This window comes from Macrobrachium nipponense, chromosome 25, assembly GCF_015104395.2.
Source record: "Macrobrachium nipponense isolate FS-2020 chromosome 25, ASM1510439v2, whole genome shotgun sequence".
Lineage (NCBI taxonomy): Eukaryota > Metazoa > Arthropoda > Malacostraca > Decapoda > Palaemonidae > Macrobrachium > Macrobrachium nipponense.
Window position 1 is genome coordinate 67851146 of NC_087214.1, and position 15029 is coordinate 67866174.

The 15029-nt window shown below is 41.6% G+C and overlaps 1 protein-coding gene across 16 annotated transcripts in view; it reads left to right on the top strand.

Moving 5' to 3' along the window:
• Positions 1 to 15029, top strand: part of LOC135199496 (anoctamin-5-like) — a 139764-nt gene that overhangs the window by 11417 nt on the left and 113318 nt on the right. For 15 of the 16 annotated variants that reach the window (XM_064227590.1, XM_064227600.1, XM_064227587.1 and 12 more), the window contains 3 exons: positions 10720 to 10848; positions 11856 to 12046; positions 12734 to 12812. In XM_064227590.1, the coding sequence (XP_064083660.1) occupies positions 10720 to 10848; positions 11856 to 12046; positions 12734 to 12812 (399 nt within the window). Of the gene's footprint in view, positions 1 to 481; positions 501 to 10719; positions 10849 to 11855; positions 12047 to 12733; positions 12813 to 15029 lie in introns of those variants that run through there. The other variant, XM_064227599.1, reaches the window with a different exon arrangement.

The following is a 15029-nucleotide window of genomic DNA, read 5'->3' on the forward strand; positions in this document are numbered from 1 at the left end:
CAGCCTGATTATGAAAGGAAAATAATTGAGAGGTCATTCTCCTTGATTTAAAATCGATCACTGTGGGATTTAGGTGTAGATCCTGTCTTCTTTGTCATATTGTAAGTGAATCAACTTTGTGTGAAATGTTCTGTAGTGATTTAATACATCAGTCTTCCTTTGCATTTCAGCTCGCCCATAATTTTCATTTCAGACCACTGAAGGTCAGAAGTGCTTCTGGAACTAGACATTTACATAATTATGTTTTAAGAAGTAATTAATGAAATTGGTTGTCCTGTATATATTTTTAGGCAGTGCCCGTATGGCTTGAAGGAAGGAACTTGTATGTAGAGGGTCTAGTGTAATCTGCTTTTTTGATATAGTGTGGAACTTTTTTTTTTTTCAGTTGGCCTGGTGATGATTACCAGTAGACTAGAGCAAAGCCTGGAAAGATACAGTGAGACCATTATAGGAAAAAGTGACTTGGGTCCTTCATATGCAGTTACATACCAAAATCCCTCGTACGTGGGTAGTACACTGAAGGCATTACTTAAGATTCTTTGAAGCATCCCTTCAGCCCCTGGCTGCAATCTTTCATTCCTTTCACTGTACATATCTCTGTTCCCGTTCTCTTTCTTCCGTCGTACTTTCCACCCTCTCCTATCAGTTGATTCATGGTGCAACTGCAAGGTTTTCCTCCTGTTACACCTTTCAGACCTTATTACTGTCAGTGTCCTTTTTAGCAATGAATGACCTCATAGGTCTGAGAGCTTGGCCTTTGGCCGAAGTTCTATATTCCAATCTATATGTGCATTCCATACCCGAATCAGTGTATACAGCCTAATGCAGTACTTTCAGATATCCCAGCAAGCTTTCTTTACCTTGCCTTGTAGATTGGCCAACCATCTCTTTATTGTATCCTTGGATTCACTTCTTTCATGACTGGCTTTGAGGTGATGACCATTATTTTGAAGTATACTATAAAATCCCAAGGATCAAGGATTACTAGATTGTCTTCTTCTGGACATCTTTCTTTGTCTAGGTTGGAGAAAGTCGAGTATCATTGTATTAGTACTACATACTTCACTTAGACTAGTACTCCAAGATGGCATTTCCAACTTCCTCCTATGCTGCCTTTCCTTGGCAAAAATCTTCCACTACTCAGGAGGCCAAGAACGACATTCAGAACAGGGATTAGTGATATTGCAAACATTGTACAGTAGTACTCTCTGCATCTGTTGCATGTAGAATGTGGAGAGTCTCAAAGGCTGCCAGAAAATGAAAGCAGTGGTAACCACCAACCCCAGGTCATTTTCTCTGAGGCCTACTACGTACTGTGAAGATGAGATGAGTTATTATGGGTTTGCATGATCAAACACGAACAAGAAACACACAAATAAGCACTAATGTACAGGCACACAGAATAGCATGAATTCACAACACAAAAGGCAAACCAAAGATGATAAACGTGCGGGAAAACACCAGCTTCTGGAAGGAAGGGCAGTAGCACGTCCTTCTAGTAAGGCAGTAAGGAAGAAACTGGATGCATCGGGTTGCTTTTGGGTTGAGAGAGGTTGGCTGAATCTTCCTCTCTCATCTTATTGCCAAAACCCTGTTGCCACCAATACGTATCTTGTTCTACAATTTTATGTTTTTGACCGGTTTCCAGGTGGCGTTAGAAGATTTATCGTCACGTTAGGTCTGTAGGTTCGTTAGCTATGAAAAATTGAAGTTAAAAATTTGTTGTTATTAAACCCTATCTCAGCACCTAGGCTGAATAGTACTGTACTATATCGGTCACATTACAGATTAGTCATTTTCATACAATCAACTTACCTGTCAGATATATACATAGCTAAGACTCCGTCGTCCCCGACAGAAATTCAAATTTCGCGCCACTCGCTACAGGTAGGTCAGGTGATCTACCGGCCTGCCCTGGGCGGCAGGACTAGGAACCATCCCCGTTTTCTATCATATTTTCTCTGTCGCCGGTGGTATCAACATTGTTGCTATTACCTCCTGACTTAGATTCTTATTTCATCCTTTGATCATCGTTTCTCGGCTTTTTGGTGACGTATCTGGATCGTGTTTTTGGCATTCGCTACTGTGGACTGTTTTTGGAATTGCTTTTTGGATTTTTCTCAGTATGTCTGATTCAAATGTGAGTGTGAGAATGTGTGTGAATGTAGGCTGCAGGGTGAGGATACCGAAAGCTTTGGTTGATCCTCACACTGTATGCCGTAAATGTAGGGGGTTTCAGTGTTCTGCTAATAATACTTGTAATGAATGCGAGGGATTAAATGCAGAAGAGTGGAAGACTTTAACTTCTTATTTGAAGAAGTTAGAGAGGGATAGGGTTAGACGTCTGAAAGGTGTGAGTTCAAGGCCTTTTACTGATAATTCTAATCCTACTGATTTAGATTCTCCCTATGTTTCTCATTCACAAAGTGTACTTTCGGAATCGGCCTCGGAAATCGCCGATCTGAAAGCTACGATTCGAGACATGAAGTCCAAAATGGCGGACTTACAAGGTAAGGCTAGTGAAAGTGAGCATTACAGTGAAGTGAGTTCTCCCAGTGTTGTGGAGGGGGCGTTTGATCGTCCCTGCGACGCTCCAGGCCTAGACCTCTTCCAAGCTCCCATGCCCAGAGGAGAAGGAAAGTCGAAAGCCTTAAGGAGGTCGTGGGGAATCCCCAACGGTCAGACGTCCCTTCAGCTAGCTCTGTGTCGTGGCAGGCTGCTCAAGGGCGCTCTAGAAAAAGCGTCCTTCGTGAGTGTTTCTCATTCTCTCCCTCTCCCTCACCTAAACGAGGGTGGAAGGAGTCGAATTTATCAAGACCTCTGAAGCGTCATATGAAAGAACCCGAAATTGATTCGAGCCCAGAGCGTTTCTCAGATGACGCTCCCTCTTCTATTAAGAAGGCGAAGGTGGCGTCAGCGTCACCCGACGAGTACGCAGAAGTACCCTTTCCTACTTCTCCCCCGAGTGATGACGAAAGGCGTCATGCAGTTGACGTGGGAGAAGCTTCAAGGAGAATTATTATGGCAGTTCAAGAGCAACTGACCTCTCTAGTGGGAGTTTTAGCGCCTCGTAGGAAGGACGTTGCGCTTCCAATCAAGAAGTCTCGTCCTCTCTCCCCTGCTAAACGAGAAGCGTCATGCAGACGTGAAGCTTCCAAACATCTTACAGAAGCTTCGGGTTCGAGAGCGAGAGCGGTTGCTTACGAAAGTTTCGTAACGCCAGAGAGACGTGAGACGTCTTTTAGACATGAAGCGTCTTTGAAAACTGTTGGTAGACGTGAAGCTCCGACCAATATTTTGGCGCCAAGTAGGACGCCTTTTGAGAGCGGAGCGTCTTCCAGGCGCGAGGCGTCATCCGGACGTCAGCAGCCAAGTAAGCAGGAGACGTCAGCCAGGACGCTTGGCGGACGAGAAGCGTCATCCAAGCGGGAAGCGTCTTCTTTTTATCGAGAGAAGCCTGAGCTTTTGGGGCCTTCCAAGGCTATTAAAGCTGGGAAGAGGAAAGAATATCATTCCCTTAGCCCCTCTCCTATTAGGAGTTTGTCTCCTCCAGAGGAGGAACGTACAGAAAGGGGAGCGGAGACTCATTTAGATCCCGAGTTGGAAGGAAACTCGGATGATGAATATCAAGGAAGAGAAGGACTGTCGAACTATAAAGTCTTGACTGCCTTGCTTCTTGAGGAGTATGGAGATGAATTGACTCCTGCCGCTCCTCCTTCTCCGCGCTCTCTGTTTTCGAGTGCTAAGACGAAGAAGTCTTCGTCTTTTCTCAAAATGAAGCCCACCATTTCTATGAAGAGGGCTCTACAATCCTTAGACTCGTGGATGAAGTCTAAGAAAGACTTAGTAAGAACGGTCTTCTGCATGCCTCCAGCGAGACTAGCTGGTAAAAGAGGCATTTGGTATCAGACGGGAGAGAATATGGGTATTGCTCTCCCGTCTACGTCAGAAGCAGACTTTTCGACCTTAGTTGACGCTTCACGTCGACAAGGTCTCAACTCGGCACGGATTACGTGGGGCATTTCTGAACTGGACCATCTCCTCAAGGGACTCTTTTATGTATTGGAAGTTTTCAACTTCTTAGATTGGTCCCTTGGGGTGATGTCCAAGAAAGCCCATGATTCGGAAGGAATCGAACCGGAAGCCCTTTTGTGCATATTGTCTTGTATAGACAAAGCGGTACAGGATGGCTCTTTTGAAATCTCCTCTTTGTTTGGAGCAGGTCTTCTAAAGAAGAGGACGGTATATGGTGCCTTTTTAACCAAGGCAGTCTCCCACGCTCAGAGGGCAGCGCTGCTGTATTCGCCTTTGTCTGACTTTTTGTTCCCTTCTCAGTTGGTGAAGGACATTGCTCATTCATTAACTGAGAAGGCGACTCAGGATCTTCTGACGCAGTCAGTAAGGAAGAAGAAGCCTGCTTCTACATCTGACAAGAAAGGACCGAGTACATCGGTTCAGCCCTTTCGAGGTGGTCCGACCTCCAGACCTCCCGCAAGAAGGAAGGCTCCGGAGAAGAGAGGTAGGTCTGCCTTTCGTCCCTTTAAAAAGGGAAAATGAAGCTTCTCTCCTCCAAACACCAGTAGGTGCCAGGCTCCTGGGATTTGTGGAGGCCTGGACACTTATAAACGCAGACGCGTCATCGTTGGCTATAATAAGGAAGGGATATCGTATCCCTTTCCTGAACACTCCTCCCCTAACGTCAATACCAAGGGAACTAACAGCCAAGTACAAGGATCCTGTGCTGAGGGATACTCTTCGATCGATGGTGGAACAAATGTGGGACAAGAGAGCGATAGAACTAGTATTAGATCAAAACTCCCCGGGGTTTTACAATCGCCTTTTTCTGGTTGCGAAAGCCTCGGGAGGCTGGAGACCAGTACTGGACGTCAGCTCTCTGAACAAATTTGTTCGGAAGGAGAAGTTCTCCATGGAGACTTCTGCTTCAGTCCTGGCGTCATTACGACAAGGAGATTGGATGGTGTCTCTAGATCTCCAGGACGCCTACTTTCACGTCCCGATCCACCCTTCATCGAAGAAGTACCTCCGTTTCATGACGGGGGGAAGGATCTTTCAGTTCAGAGCCTTATGTTTCGGCCTGTCCACAGCTCCTCAGGTCTTCACAAGCCTGATGAAGAATGTGGCGAGGTTTCTTCACCTCAAAGGAGTAAATATCTCTCTGTATCTGGACGACTGGCTCATCAGGGCCAGATCAGAGAGACAGTGTTTGGAGGACCTGAAGTTAACTTTAGATCTGATCAAAGCGTTGGGATTGCTCGTGAACCTCGAGAAGTCGCAGCTGACCCCCAGACAGGACTTAGTCTATCTGGGGATTCGGATGGATTCTCGGGGTTTTCGAGTATTTCCTTCGCAAGAGAGAATCGCAAAAGGTTTGCGGATAGTCTCTCTCTTCTTAAGGAAGGAACATACGTCGGCGAGGGAATGGTTGAGCCTTCTAGGGACCCTTTCCTCGCTCGAACAGTTCTTCCCACTAGGAAGACTTCATTTACGTCCGCTTCAATTCTTCCTCAAGAAGTCTTGGAGTTGGAAAACTGGACAACTTTCGGACGTCTTTCCCATTCCAGTGGAGATAAGATCGCACCTGGAATGGTGGTTGCCCCCTCTGGAAGAGAACAAAGGGATCTCTCTAAGGACACAGAACCCAGACCTAGTGTTGTACTCCGACGCGTCGGAGAAAGGTTGGGGAGCAACATTAGGCTCGAAGGAGGTGTCAGGCACCTGGGAACCAGCGCAGGTGACTTGGCACATAAACTGCAAAGAGCTCTTCGCCGTGCATCTGGCTTTGAAGAGTCTAGAACCTCTGGTGTCGAACAAAGTAGTGCAAGTAAACGTGGACAACACCACCGCACTTGCCTACATTCGAAAACAGGGAGGGACTCACTCCTCGTTCCTTTACGAACTGACGAGAGACCCTTTTGCTTTGGACGTCTCACAGGAACATCTCCCTTCTGACAAGGTTCGTGCAGGGAGTAAAGAATGTGAGGGCGGACAGACTCAGCAGGAGGAACCAGGTCCTTCATACAGAGTGGACCCTACACGAGGAAGTGTGTCAAGATCTCTGGTCGCTGTGGGGGACACCTCATGTGGATCTCTTCGCCACATTCATTTCCAAAAGGCTGGCAGTCTTTTGCTCGGTCGCGGAAGATCCAAGAGCTCTTATGGTAGACGCCTTCCTGCTAGATTGGTCTCGAGTAGACGTATATGCTTTTCCTCCTTTCAAAATCCTGGGATTAGTAATGAAAAAGTTTGTGGCGTCAAAGGAGACGAGGATGACATTGATAGCCCCCTTTTGGCCGGCCCAAGATTGGTTCTCGGAGGTGGTAGAGTGGATCGTAGACTTTCCAAGATCCCTACCAAGACGGACGGATCTTCTCAGACAACCGCACTTCAAGAGGTACCATCAAAACCTCCCCGCTCTCGCTCTGACTGCCTTTCGACTATCGAAAGACTCGTCAGAGCGAGAGGGTTTTCTCGCGAAGTGGCAAGCGCGATCGCGAGAGCACGCAGAACCTCCACTAACGAAAGTATATCAATCGAAGTGGGAGGTTTTTAGAAGGTGGTGTAGATCTAAGAAGTTGTCCTCCTCCACTACCTCTATAGCGGAAATTGCTGATTTCCTTCTATTCCTGAGAGAGCAATCTCATCTAGCTGTATCCACAATAAAGGGATACAGAAGTATGCTCTCGGCTGTCTTCAGGAATAGAGGATTAGATCTGGCAGATAATAAAGATCTCCACGATCTCATAGTCTTTTGAGACTTCAAAGTCGAAGGAACCGGTCCCTCCGAACTGGAACCTAGACGTGGTCCTCAAGTTTCTTTCATCTGAAAGATTCGAACCTCCTCATCTGGCTTCGTTTCGAGACATCACCAGAAAATGCCTATTCCTATTATCTTTAGCTACGGCAAAGAGAGTTAGTGAATTACATGCTCTGCAAGATAAAGTAGGTTTCAAGGGAGACTCAGCTATTTGCTCGTTTAAGACACTGTTTTTAGCTAAGAATGAGAATCCCTCGAATCCCTGGCCTAAGTCATTTGAAGTCAAAGGCATATCGAGTCTCGTAGGAAGAGAAGCAGAAAGATCTCTATGCCCTGTAAGAGCTCTAAAGTTTTACATTCAGAGAAAGCATCAGATGGGAGGCTCTAGACAAGGTCTTTGGTGCGCGGTAAAAGACCCCACAAGACTGATGTCCAAGAATGCGCTGGCATTCTTTGTGAGGAACGTCATTACAGACGCGCATAAGGTCTGTTCTGACGAACAGTTACGACTGTTGAGAGTTAAAGCTCATGAAGTGAGAGCAGTAGCGACGTCTCTCTCGTTTCATAAGAATATGTCGCTTAAAAACATCATAGATACGACATTTTGGGAGATGCAACTCAGTATTTTGCATCTCATTACTTGAAAGACGTTCGTGTGACATATGAGAAGTGTTTTTCTCTAGGTCCTTTCGTATCGGCGGATACGATTCTGGGTACGGGAGCCGACACCAATCCTTAAAAGTATATACTTTTCTTCTTTTTGGATATGGTCTGGAGTCTCTTCGAACAATGGAGGACTTGGTTTAGCACGGGCGGCCGTCTATGTTGTTCAGTAAGAGAATCTTGTCATATCTAATTAGATGAGTATAATTTTTTTTTAGAAATTATGTATGTGTGCGTAGTGGTTTTGAGTTACGGTTGTTGTGACGAGTTCGGGGATAACTCGGAACAATCCTTAGTTCTAGCATATGGTTAGGATCAGGTGGTCGGGATTGGTTGTGTGCTCCTTCATAAGGTGTATTGTCATATAAGTGGATCAGCACCCATTGACAAAGTCCTTTCAGGCTCTGCCGAGTAAGCGGATAAGACCCCATCGGCAGACCCACAAGAACTCTTGGCCATAGATCATATATCTCGCTAAAGTTTCTTGAGGTGATGCAGACTACTGGGCAAACACCCACGAAGTCTACCACCTATCAGGTAGGAACCAAGGTTTTATTTATACCTACAACATATGTTGTTTACCTGTCTATTCCATATAGTAGCTGTCTCTTTCCCTCCACCGAAAGGTGCCAATCAGCTATGTATATATCTGACAGGTAAGTTGATTGTATGAAAATGATATTGTTATGTTACAATAAAGTTTCATACATACTTACCTGGCAGATATATACATAGCTAAGACTCCGTCGTCCCCGACAGAAATTCAAATTTCGCGCCACTCGCTACAGGTAGGTCAGGTGATCTACCGGCCTGCCCTGGGCGGCAGGACTAGGAACCATCCCCGTTTTCTATCATATTTTCTCTCTTCCACCTGTCTCCTGCGGGGAGGCTGGGTGGGCCTTTAATTGTATATATCTGCCAGGTAAGTATGTATGAAACTTTATTGTAACATAACAATATCATTTTTCATGTGTTTATACAAAATGATAGACTATTGCAGATATCTAATTGAAGCCTTTGTCCTTTATAGCTATTAATTATTGGTCTCCGAACTTTTGCTAGTTGAGAGAGAATCCAGCTGCTGCTACTATTTTGAAGCCAGTAATGTTGGCAGTAGAGGGAGAAGATCAGCTAATGTTGACAAAAAGACCCTTATTATTAGTAGTATTATTATTCAGATGATTAACCCTATTCATACGGAACAATCCCACCATAGGAGCCATTGACATGAAAGTCAAGCTTCCAAAGAATAAGGTCTTCATTAGAAAGAAGTAAAGTGAGGTAAAGGGAAATACAGAAAGAAGAGATCTTACTTATTGAAAAAGAAAAAATAAATTAATAAATAAAAATATATTAAAATGCATGTATGTACTGTATATCAAGGCTGGTATTTATATTGTCACATTGATGAACAGATTTCATAGTAGTACACTGTACTTATGGTACATTTTCAGAAAGCTTTCTCAAATATCTTCACAAGCTTTTACGGTACAGTGATATACGATACTTGTCAACTTCTGAATTGAAATCGCTAGGATGCATTTTGCATATCTGTTTGATGCACTCCTTGTCAGTTTGGGTCTTAATGGGTGGTGGTAAATGCCCCCACTTTTAAGGGTGATGAGGTTGAAAAGGTTATTCAGCAGGCACGTGCGTTCAATCGCTCTTTTGATTGATCTGTTAATACCCAAATTTCGTCAAAGCTTATACAAATGCCCGTTCCCCGAGCTTTAGTGGATCAGACTGCCAAAACTGTTAGATCCAAGTTTGTAATTGGGCAATGAGTTCTCTTAAGCAATGTTCATGAACTGCATCTTGTACAGCTTTAGGTTACTTCTTGTATTAAGTCTGTAGCTAGTTTTTCTTTTGTTACAGGAATGCATTACAATTTCTTTTGAAGTTATCCTGTGTAAGATTTAAGTACTTTATAGTTTTAGTTTATATTTTAGTCGCCCTCCTCCTTGCCCAAATATTACCCAAATATTTTTAATCTGTTACATTTGTTTTAGCATTGGATTAGTTATGCCTTTACATCAAACCAAAGGTCTTAAGTTATTGGTGTTACTTTGTAGAATATTGAATCTTACTGGTTAAGATGGTTTGAACTGTAAGCAGCATGCTATAAATGGCTCATAAATTGTCTTCATTCAGCAGACCCTATAGTGATATTTATAGTTTTGTCGTTGCAGTTTGATAGGGGATAATAACTGTTGTCCAAATTACCAGTGGTGATTTGGAAAAGCACCTAGGGGTGTGAGTGTGTCCTATTTGCTCAATGGAAGTTGTATTGGTAATATTAACCTTATCTAAGCTTAAATAACATTCACTAGTGTGTTTCAGATTGGACCTTGAAAATTCGGATGTATATTTTAGTCCTTTGCTCAGTTTAGATCAGTGATAAATACAATTCATTTCAATACAAATTTCATGAATTATGTTATTTTCTCACAAGTCCATCATATAAGTAAATATGGTGATAATGTGTGAAAGCAGAGTGAAAATATAGTATTACCTTCATTATATAGATGGGACATTTCAAGATATGTAATGAATCTTTGGTATTTTGGGGTGGGGTCAGTTGGTTTGCTTGCACCAGATCTGTACCATTTACTGACACATTAGACTATGTACAGTATTTTCACATGAGGCACTTTGTAGGAAGTAAGAAAATTCTGTTGAAGAATGAAGAATTCATCCCTTTTTCTCCATATATTCATTTTGTGCAGTGGGCACTAGTCTAGTGGTCTTCTTCCGGAGTTGAAACAGTTGGATCATCTATATAAATTGTTTTGTTGTTGATAAAGCCTTGTATTTCTTACCTCATTTGACTCAAGTTAAATGTTTAGTGCTTTAAAAGTAGACTGTGTTAGTACGTACTATAGAAAAGTACTTTGATTGGTTTGTTTACGTAGTTAATATGTTAGTAACTGTACTTGGGTAATAGTAATTCTACTCAATAATTTCTGTAAGTTAATGTTGTCTGTATAGCTGATCTTGAGAAATTTAGAGCAAGTTCTTGGAAACATCGTTTTTTTTTCATCACTTTAGAAGAAATGCATCGGTAATAAAAGCTTTTATATTTCAAGTGATTACTTTAACCTTGCAAAAAGTTACAAAATTCATTTAGATGAGAATAAGCTGCCAGATACGTTCATACCTTTGTGTCTATTGTCTTGCTGAATTCATGTTAATAGTAGGGTCTGCTGAGTCCAGAACAGTATTTTCACGGATGAGCTGTGCTCTTAGGAGACTAATGCATTTGTCCATTTCCTTCCCTCAAGGTCTACTATTCTGCTCATGACTTGCATGATCCAGAAGATATGTCAGATATGGATGCCGATTTGCTGCGGGACCACAACGACATAGTTCTTGATGACTTGAATGGGGAACCGCCAAATAACACGCAGAAGGTAAGGCGAGACGGTTTATTGACTCGGTGTTTATAGCAGTGTTGAGCAAAATTCTCATTTGCTGTTCACACTTAGGTTCAGGTTATAGAGATTTACTTGCCTTTTTTTGCCAGCTATTGCTTAAGGTTCTTTGCAGTGTGTCCCTTCAGCCCATAGGTGCAACCCTTGTCATTCCTTGTATGCCAGCCATTATTACTTAAGGTTGTTTTCAGTCCCTTTGGCCCCTAGCTGCAACCCATCTCATTCCTTTTACTATACTTGCATTCTTATTCTATTTTCTCCATCTTGCTTTCCACCTTCTCCTAACAGTTGATTCGTAGTGCAGCTGCGGGGTTTCCCTCATGTTTCACCTTTCAAGCCTTTGTACTTTCAGTTTCCTTTACAGCGCTGAATGACCTAATAGGTCCCAGCTCTTGGCCTGTGGCCCAAATTCCATATTCTATTCAAGAACTTTCAGAATACTTTAGCTGTTACATTTTTGAGTGGTTATATTGTAAGAAAGGCAAAAGTAGTAACAGGGACCCGAAGTATCAAGAGGGGTGCTAACAGACAAGGCGAATGGACTCATTGTATTCCAACATGGAATTCAACGTAGAATCATTTAGAGAATGAGACCATTTAGCATGGCTGTGTATGGTGTAAGCTGAAAGATTTAAGAAGATTTCAGTATATGGGTGAGTTAGCTAACTTATTACTATTAGAATTAAATGGTAGAATTAGGTGAACATTAGTTAGAGAATGTTGTTCCTAACAGATTGTATTATAATTCATTGTGAATTGAAGAAAGGAGTACGTATATACATGGAAGACAGGGTGTAATAGCAGTATTGATTGAAAAGTGTAGTTACTTTAATGTAAATTTTGACACTAAAAATGTAAAGGAAGTAACTTAAATGAATACTACTGGACATTTTTCTATTAATCAAAAGTATGTAGTATACTGCATTTTTGTTGCCTATGTCTGCTGTGAAAATTGCTGAAAAGAACACTTTGTATTTTTGTTGTAGGTTGGGCCTCAGCCTGATCTATTCTTTAAAGATGGAGACTCGAGCATCGATTATGTTTTGGTCTCACGGGAGACAGAGCCTGATGCTCCCAACACCGCAGAGAATGAGGACCGCAGAGAGACTTTTGAAGACCACCTCTGCAAGGAAGGCCTTCACCTGGAAATCGATCAAGTGGAAGGTGTACCCCTCAGGTTAGTTTCATGTGTTACCTGGAATGAGGAATACATACTATTGTTTCATGTTTTATCTGGAGTTAGGATTACTATAGTTTCATGTTTTACCTGGAATGAGGAATATTATACAGGCATTCCCTGGGTTACGACAGGTTCGGGTTACGACGTTCCGAGGTTAAGGCGCTTCTCAATTATATTCATCAGACCTTATTTCCAGGGTTAAGACGCCTACAACGCTCATCTGGCAGATGAATTATGACACCAAAAATGCAAAATAATCAATATTTGAAGGTTATTTTGATGAAAAATGCCATAAGAATGCAGTTTACATAGTTTTCAATGCACCCAAAGCATTAAAAGTAAGGTTTTCTTAGGATTTTTTTACGATGTTCCGGCTTACAACGATTTTCTGCTTACGACGGGTCTCAAGAACGGAACCCCCGTCATAACCCAGGGACTGCCTGAAGTTTCATGTTTTACCTGGAATGGGGTGCTGATAAGGGAAAAGAGCCATTAACCGAACTCAGCGATTTATGAGCGCCAAGTTTTGGAATGGCGCCTGTGTTAGGTATGTTACTGCACCATAACTATTATTGGCACCTTATGGCACCAGTACCCGATTTTGTGGGGCTAGACAAGTGCCGTAAAACCAGATCACCATTAACCATAAGTCTGGACTTCTAAGAGTGAATCCCTGTTTTCTAGGTTCGTGAAGGTTCATGCACCGATGGAGGTGTGCACTAGATATGCCGAAATACTGAAGTTGCGAATGCCAATGAGAGAGGTAAGCCATTCTCTTCCGTTCTTTCAATTTCAACTAAGTAATGTTGAATTGAGTAGCGGTTTTGTTTCCAAAATTTTGTCTGAAATGTTAATGTTGAATGTGTTGTTTACTTTTATACTGGTTTTTTAAGCATTGTTCATTCAGTGTGTCATTTGATCAGACTTCAGACTGAATATGTCAATATTTCATAGCTATGTTCATGCAGTTATGTATTTATTTTGCAGTACTTTTTGTGTTGTCTATAGCTAAACTACCAAGTTTATTTATAAATTTTTTTTTTATTGTGAAATGCTATTTGTGTAGCTTCAGTGGCTATATGATAGATCATTTTTTGTTGTTTACTTAATGAAGTTTGTGCTCTTCCTGAAGAAGCACTTATCTTTTGCTGGAGTAATATGAATTGTTTTTGTTATCGAGTATTAAGAGTAATAACCAGTGCGACGGGTTTCTGTGGATGGATACTTGCGAATTCAATCATGTGATGTGCGATTTGAATATGAACAGTCCTGAATGCATGAATATACAGTGCTCCTCCTGTATTCGCAGGGGATGGGTACCGGACCCCATGTGAATAGTTGAAGCCTGTTTTGTTAGTTAAAACTCAAGGAAAACCCACTAAAAATGTTTATTCCTGGTTTTTTAAATTGATAAAAATAAAAAAAAACAGGAATTTGTGGATATTTCTCAGAGAAAAATACAGCAAATAGTAGGTGAATTTCCCGCGAATAATGGGGTTATATGTTCCAGAGAGAAATCTGCGAATACAGGAAGTTGACTGTAGTACTAGTTTGTTTTCTACTCTTGCATTTTGTCATCATGCCATTAAGTGAAATTTATAAAATTCATTTGGAAAAGGGTTGTGGCCCTAATTATCCAGCCTTTTATTGCAGGGATTTTTGCCAGTGTGTATCAGTGAAAGGAAGCTGTATGCAATACCCAAGCAGGCATCCATCTTCCCATCTTTGTGCATCTTGATTTAATCACATAGCCCTCCTCACTATATCTATCCCTATTCCAGTCTCACACCACACTTCTGGTGCCTTGTTTTCTTTTTATCATATTTTGTGGTTCCATCTTCCATGTTTTATTTCTGTATTTTCTGACTCATTTTTTATTATGTTTTAATCCTTTTGGACTTAGTTATTTTCAAGTTGCCATGTTTGTAGCATTTTGACAGTGATATTCTTCTTCCTGCTTTCCCTCACAATCAGGTCAGCTCTCGGCCATCTTTGTGGTGGTCGGCTTGCCTTGCCTGTCATGACAAATAAAATCTTGTTCTTTTATGTCACCTATGCATCTCTTAGTAATAGAATCAATCTGCATTTCAGAAATTTCCAAGACGTTGGAATAATGTTGTGGTGTTGACTGCAGACCGTAAGATTTTTTTTATTTTAGGGTAATTTTTTCTGGGTTTCATTATGTTGGCTGATTTGATGCTTTCCGTATTGGTTACATTTTGCTCTATCCAGCTCAGAAAGAGTTCATTTGGGAATATGTGTTACTCGTTGTGTCTTATGTTTTTTAATATTATTTTACTGTATTTCTTCATTACCTTAAAACATCCCTAGAACAGGCAGTCTTTAGTAACTACTATAACTTATGTGATGGTTACAGGGCTGGAATTTGCAGTGTAAACCTGGTGTTGTTTATTCATTTATAGTATGTATGTTTAGCTTTTGATTCTTTTTTCAGCTGTCTAATGATTGCAGGAAATATTTTTCAACTGTTATAGTACATTTTCATCAGCAAGTCTAGTTTCTCTCTCTCTCTCTCTCTCTCTCTCTCTCTCTCTCTCTCTCTCTCTCTCTCTCTCTCTCTCTCTCTCTCTCTCTCTCTCTCTCTCTCTCTCTCTCTCTCTCTCTCTCTCTCCCCCTATTCTGCGTCCCTTGAGCCACTTTAAATATCGTTAAACAGTACTTTATAAACGGAGGTGTCTTTATCCTTTACTGATATTTTGCCGTAGTTATAAATTCCAGATGTTCATTTGAGAAATTATTTTAGTGAGTGGGAATGCGTAGATTCAAGGTTTGTGCAGTTTCTGAATTATGCTTGTATTGGGGTACAGTTATGAGTGATATTTACACCAAAGAGGCTTCTAAAGAATGTGGTGTTCATTAGGAAGTAGTAGGAGATAAAGGGAAATGCAAAAGGAAAAGATCCCACTTATTAAAAAAGAAAAAATGAATAAATTAGTGTAGATAAAAATGTGTTAACATG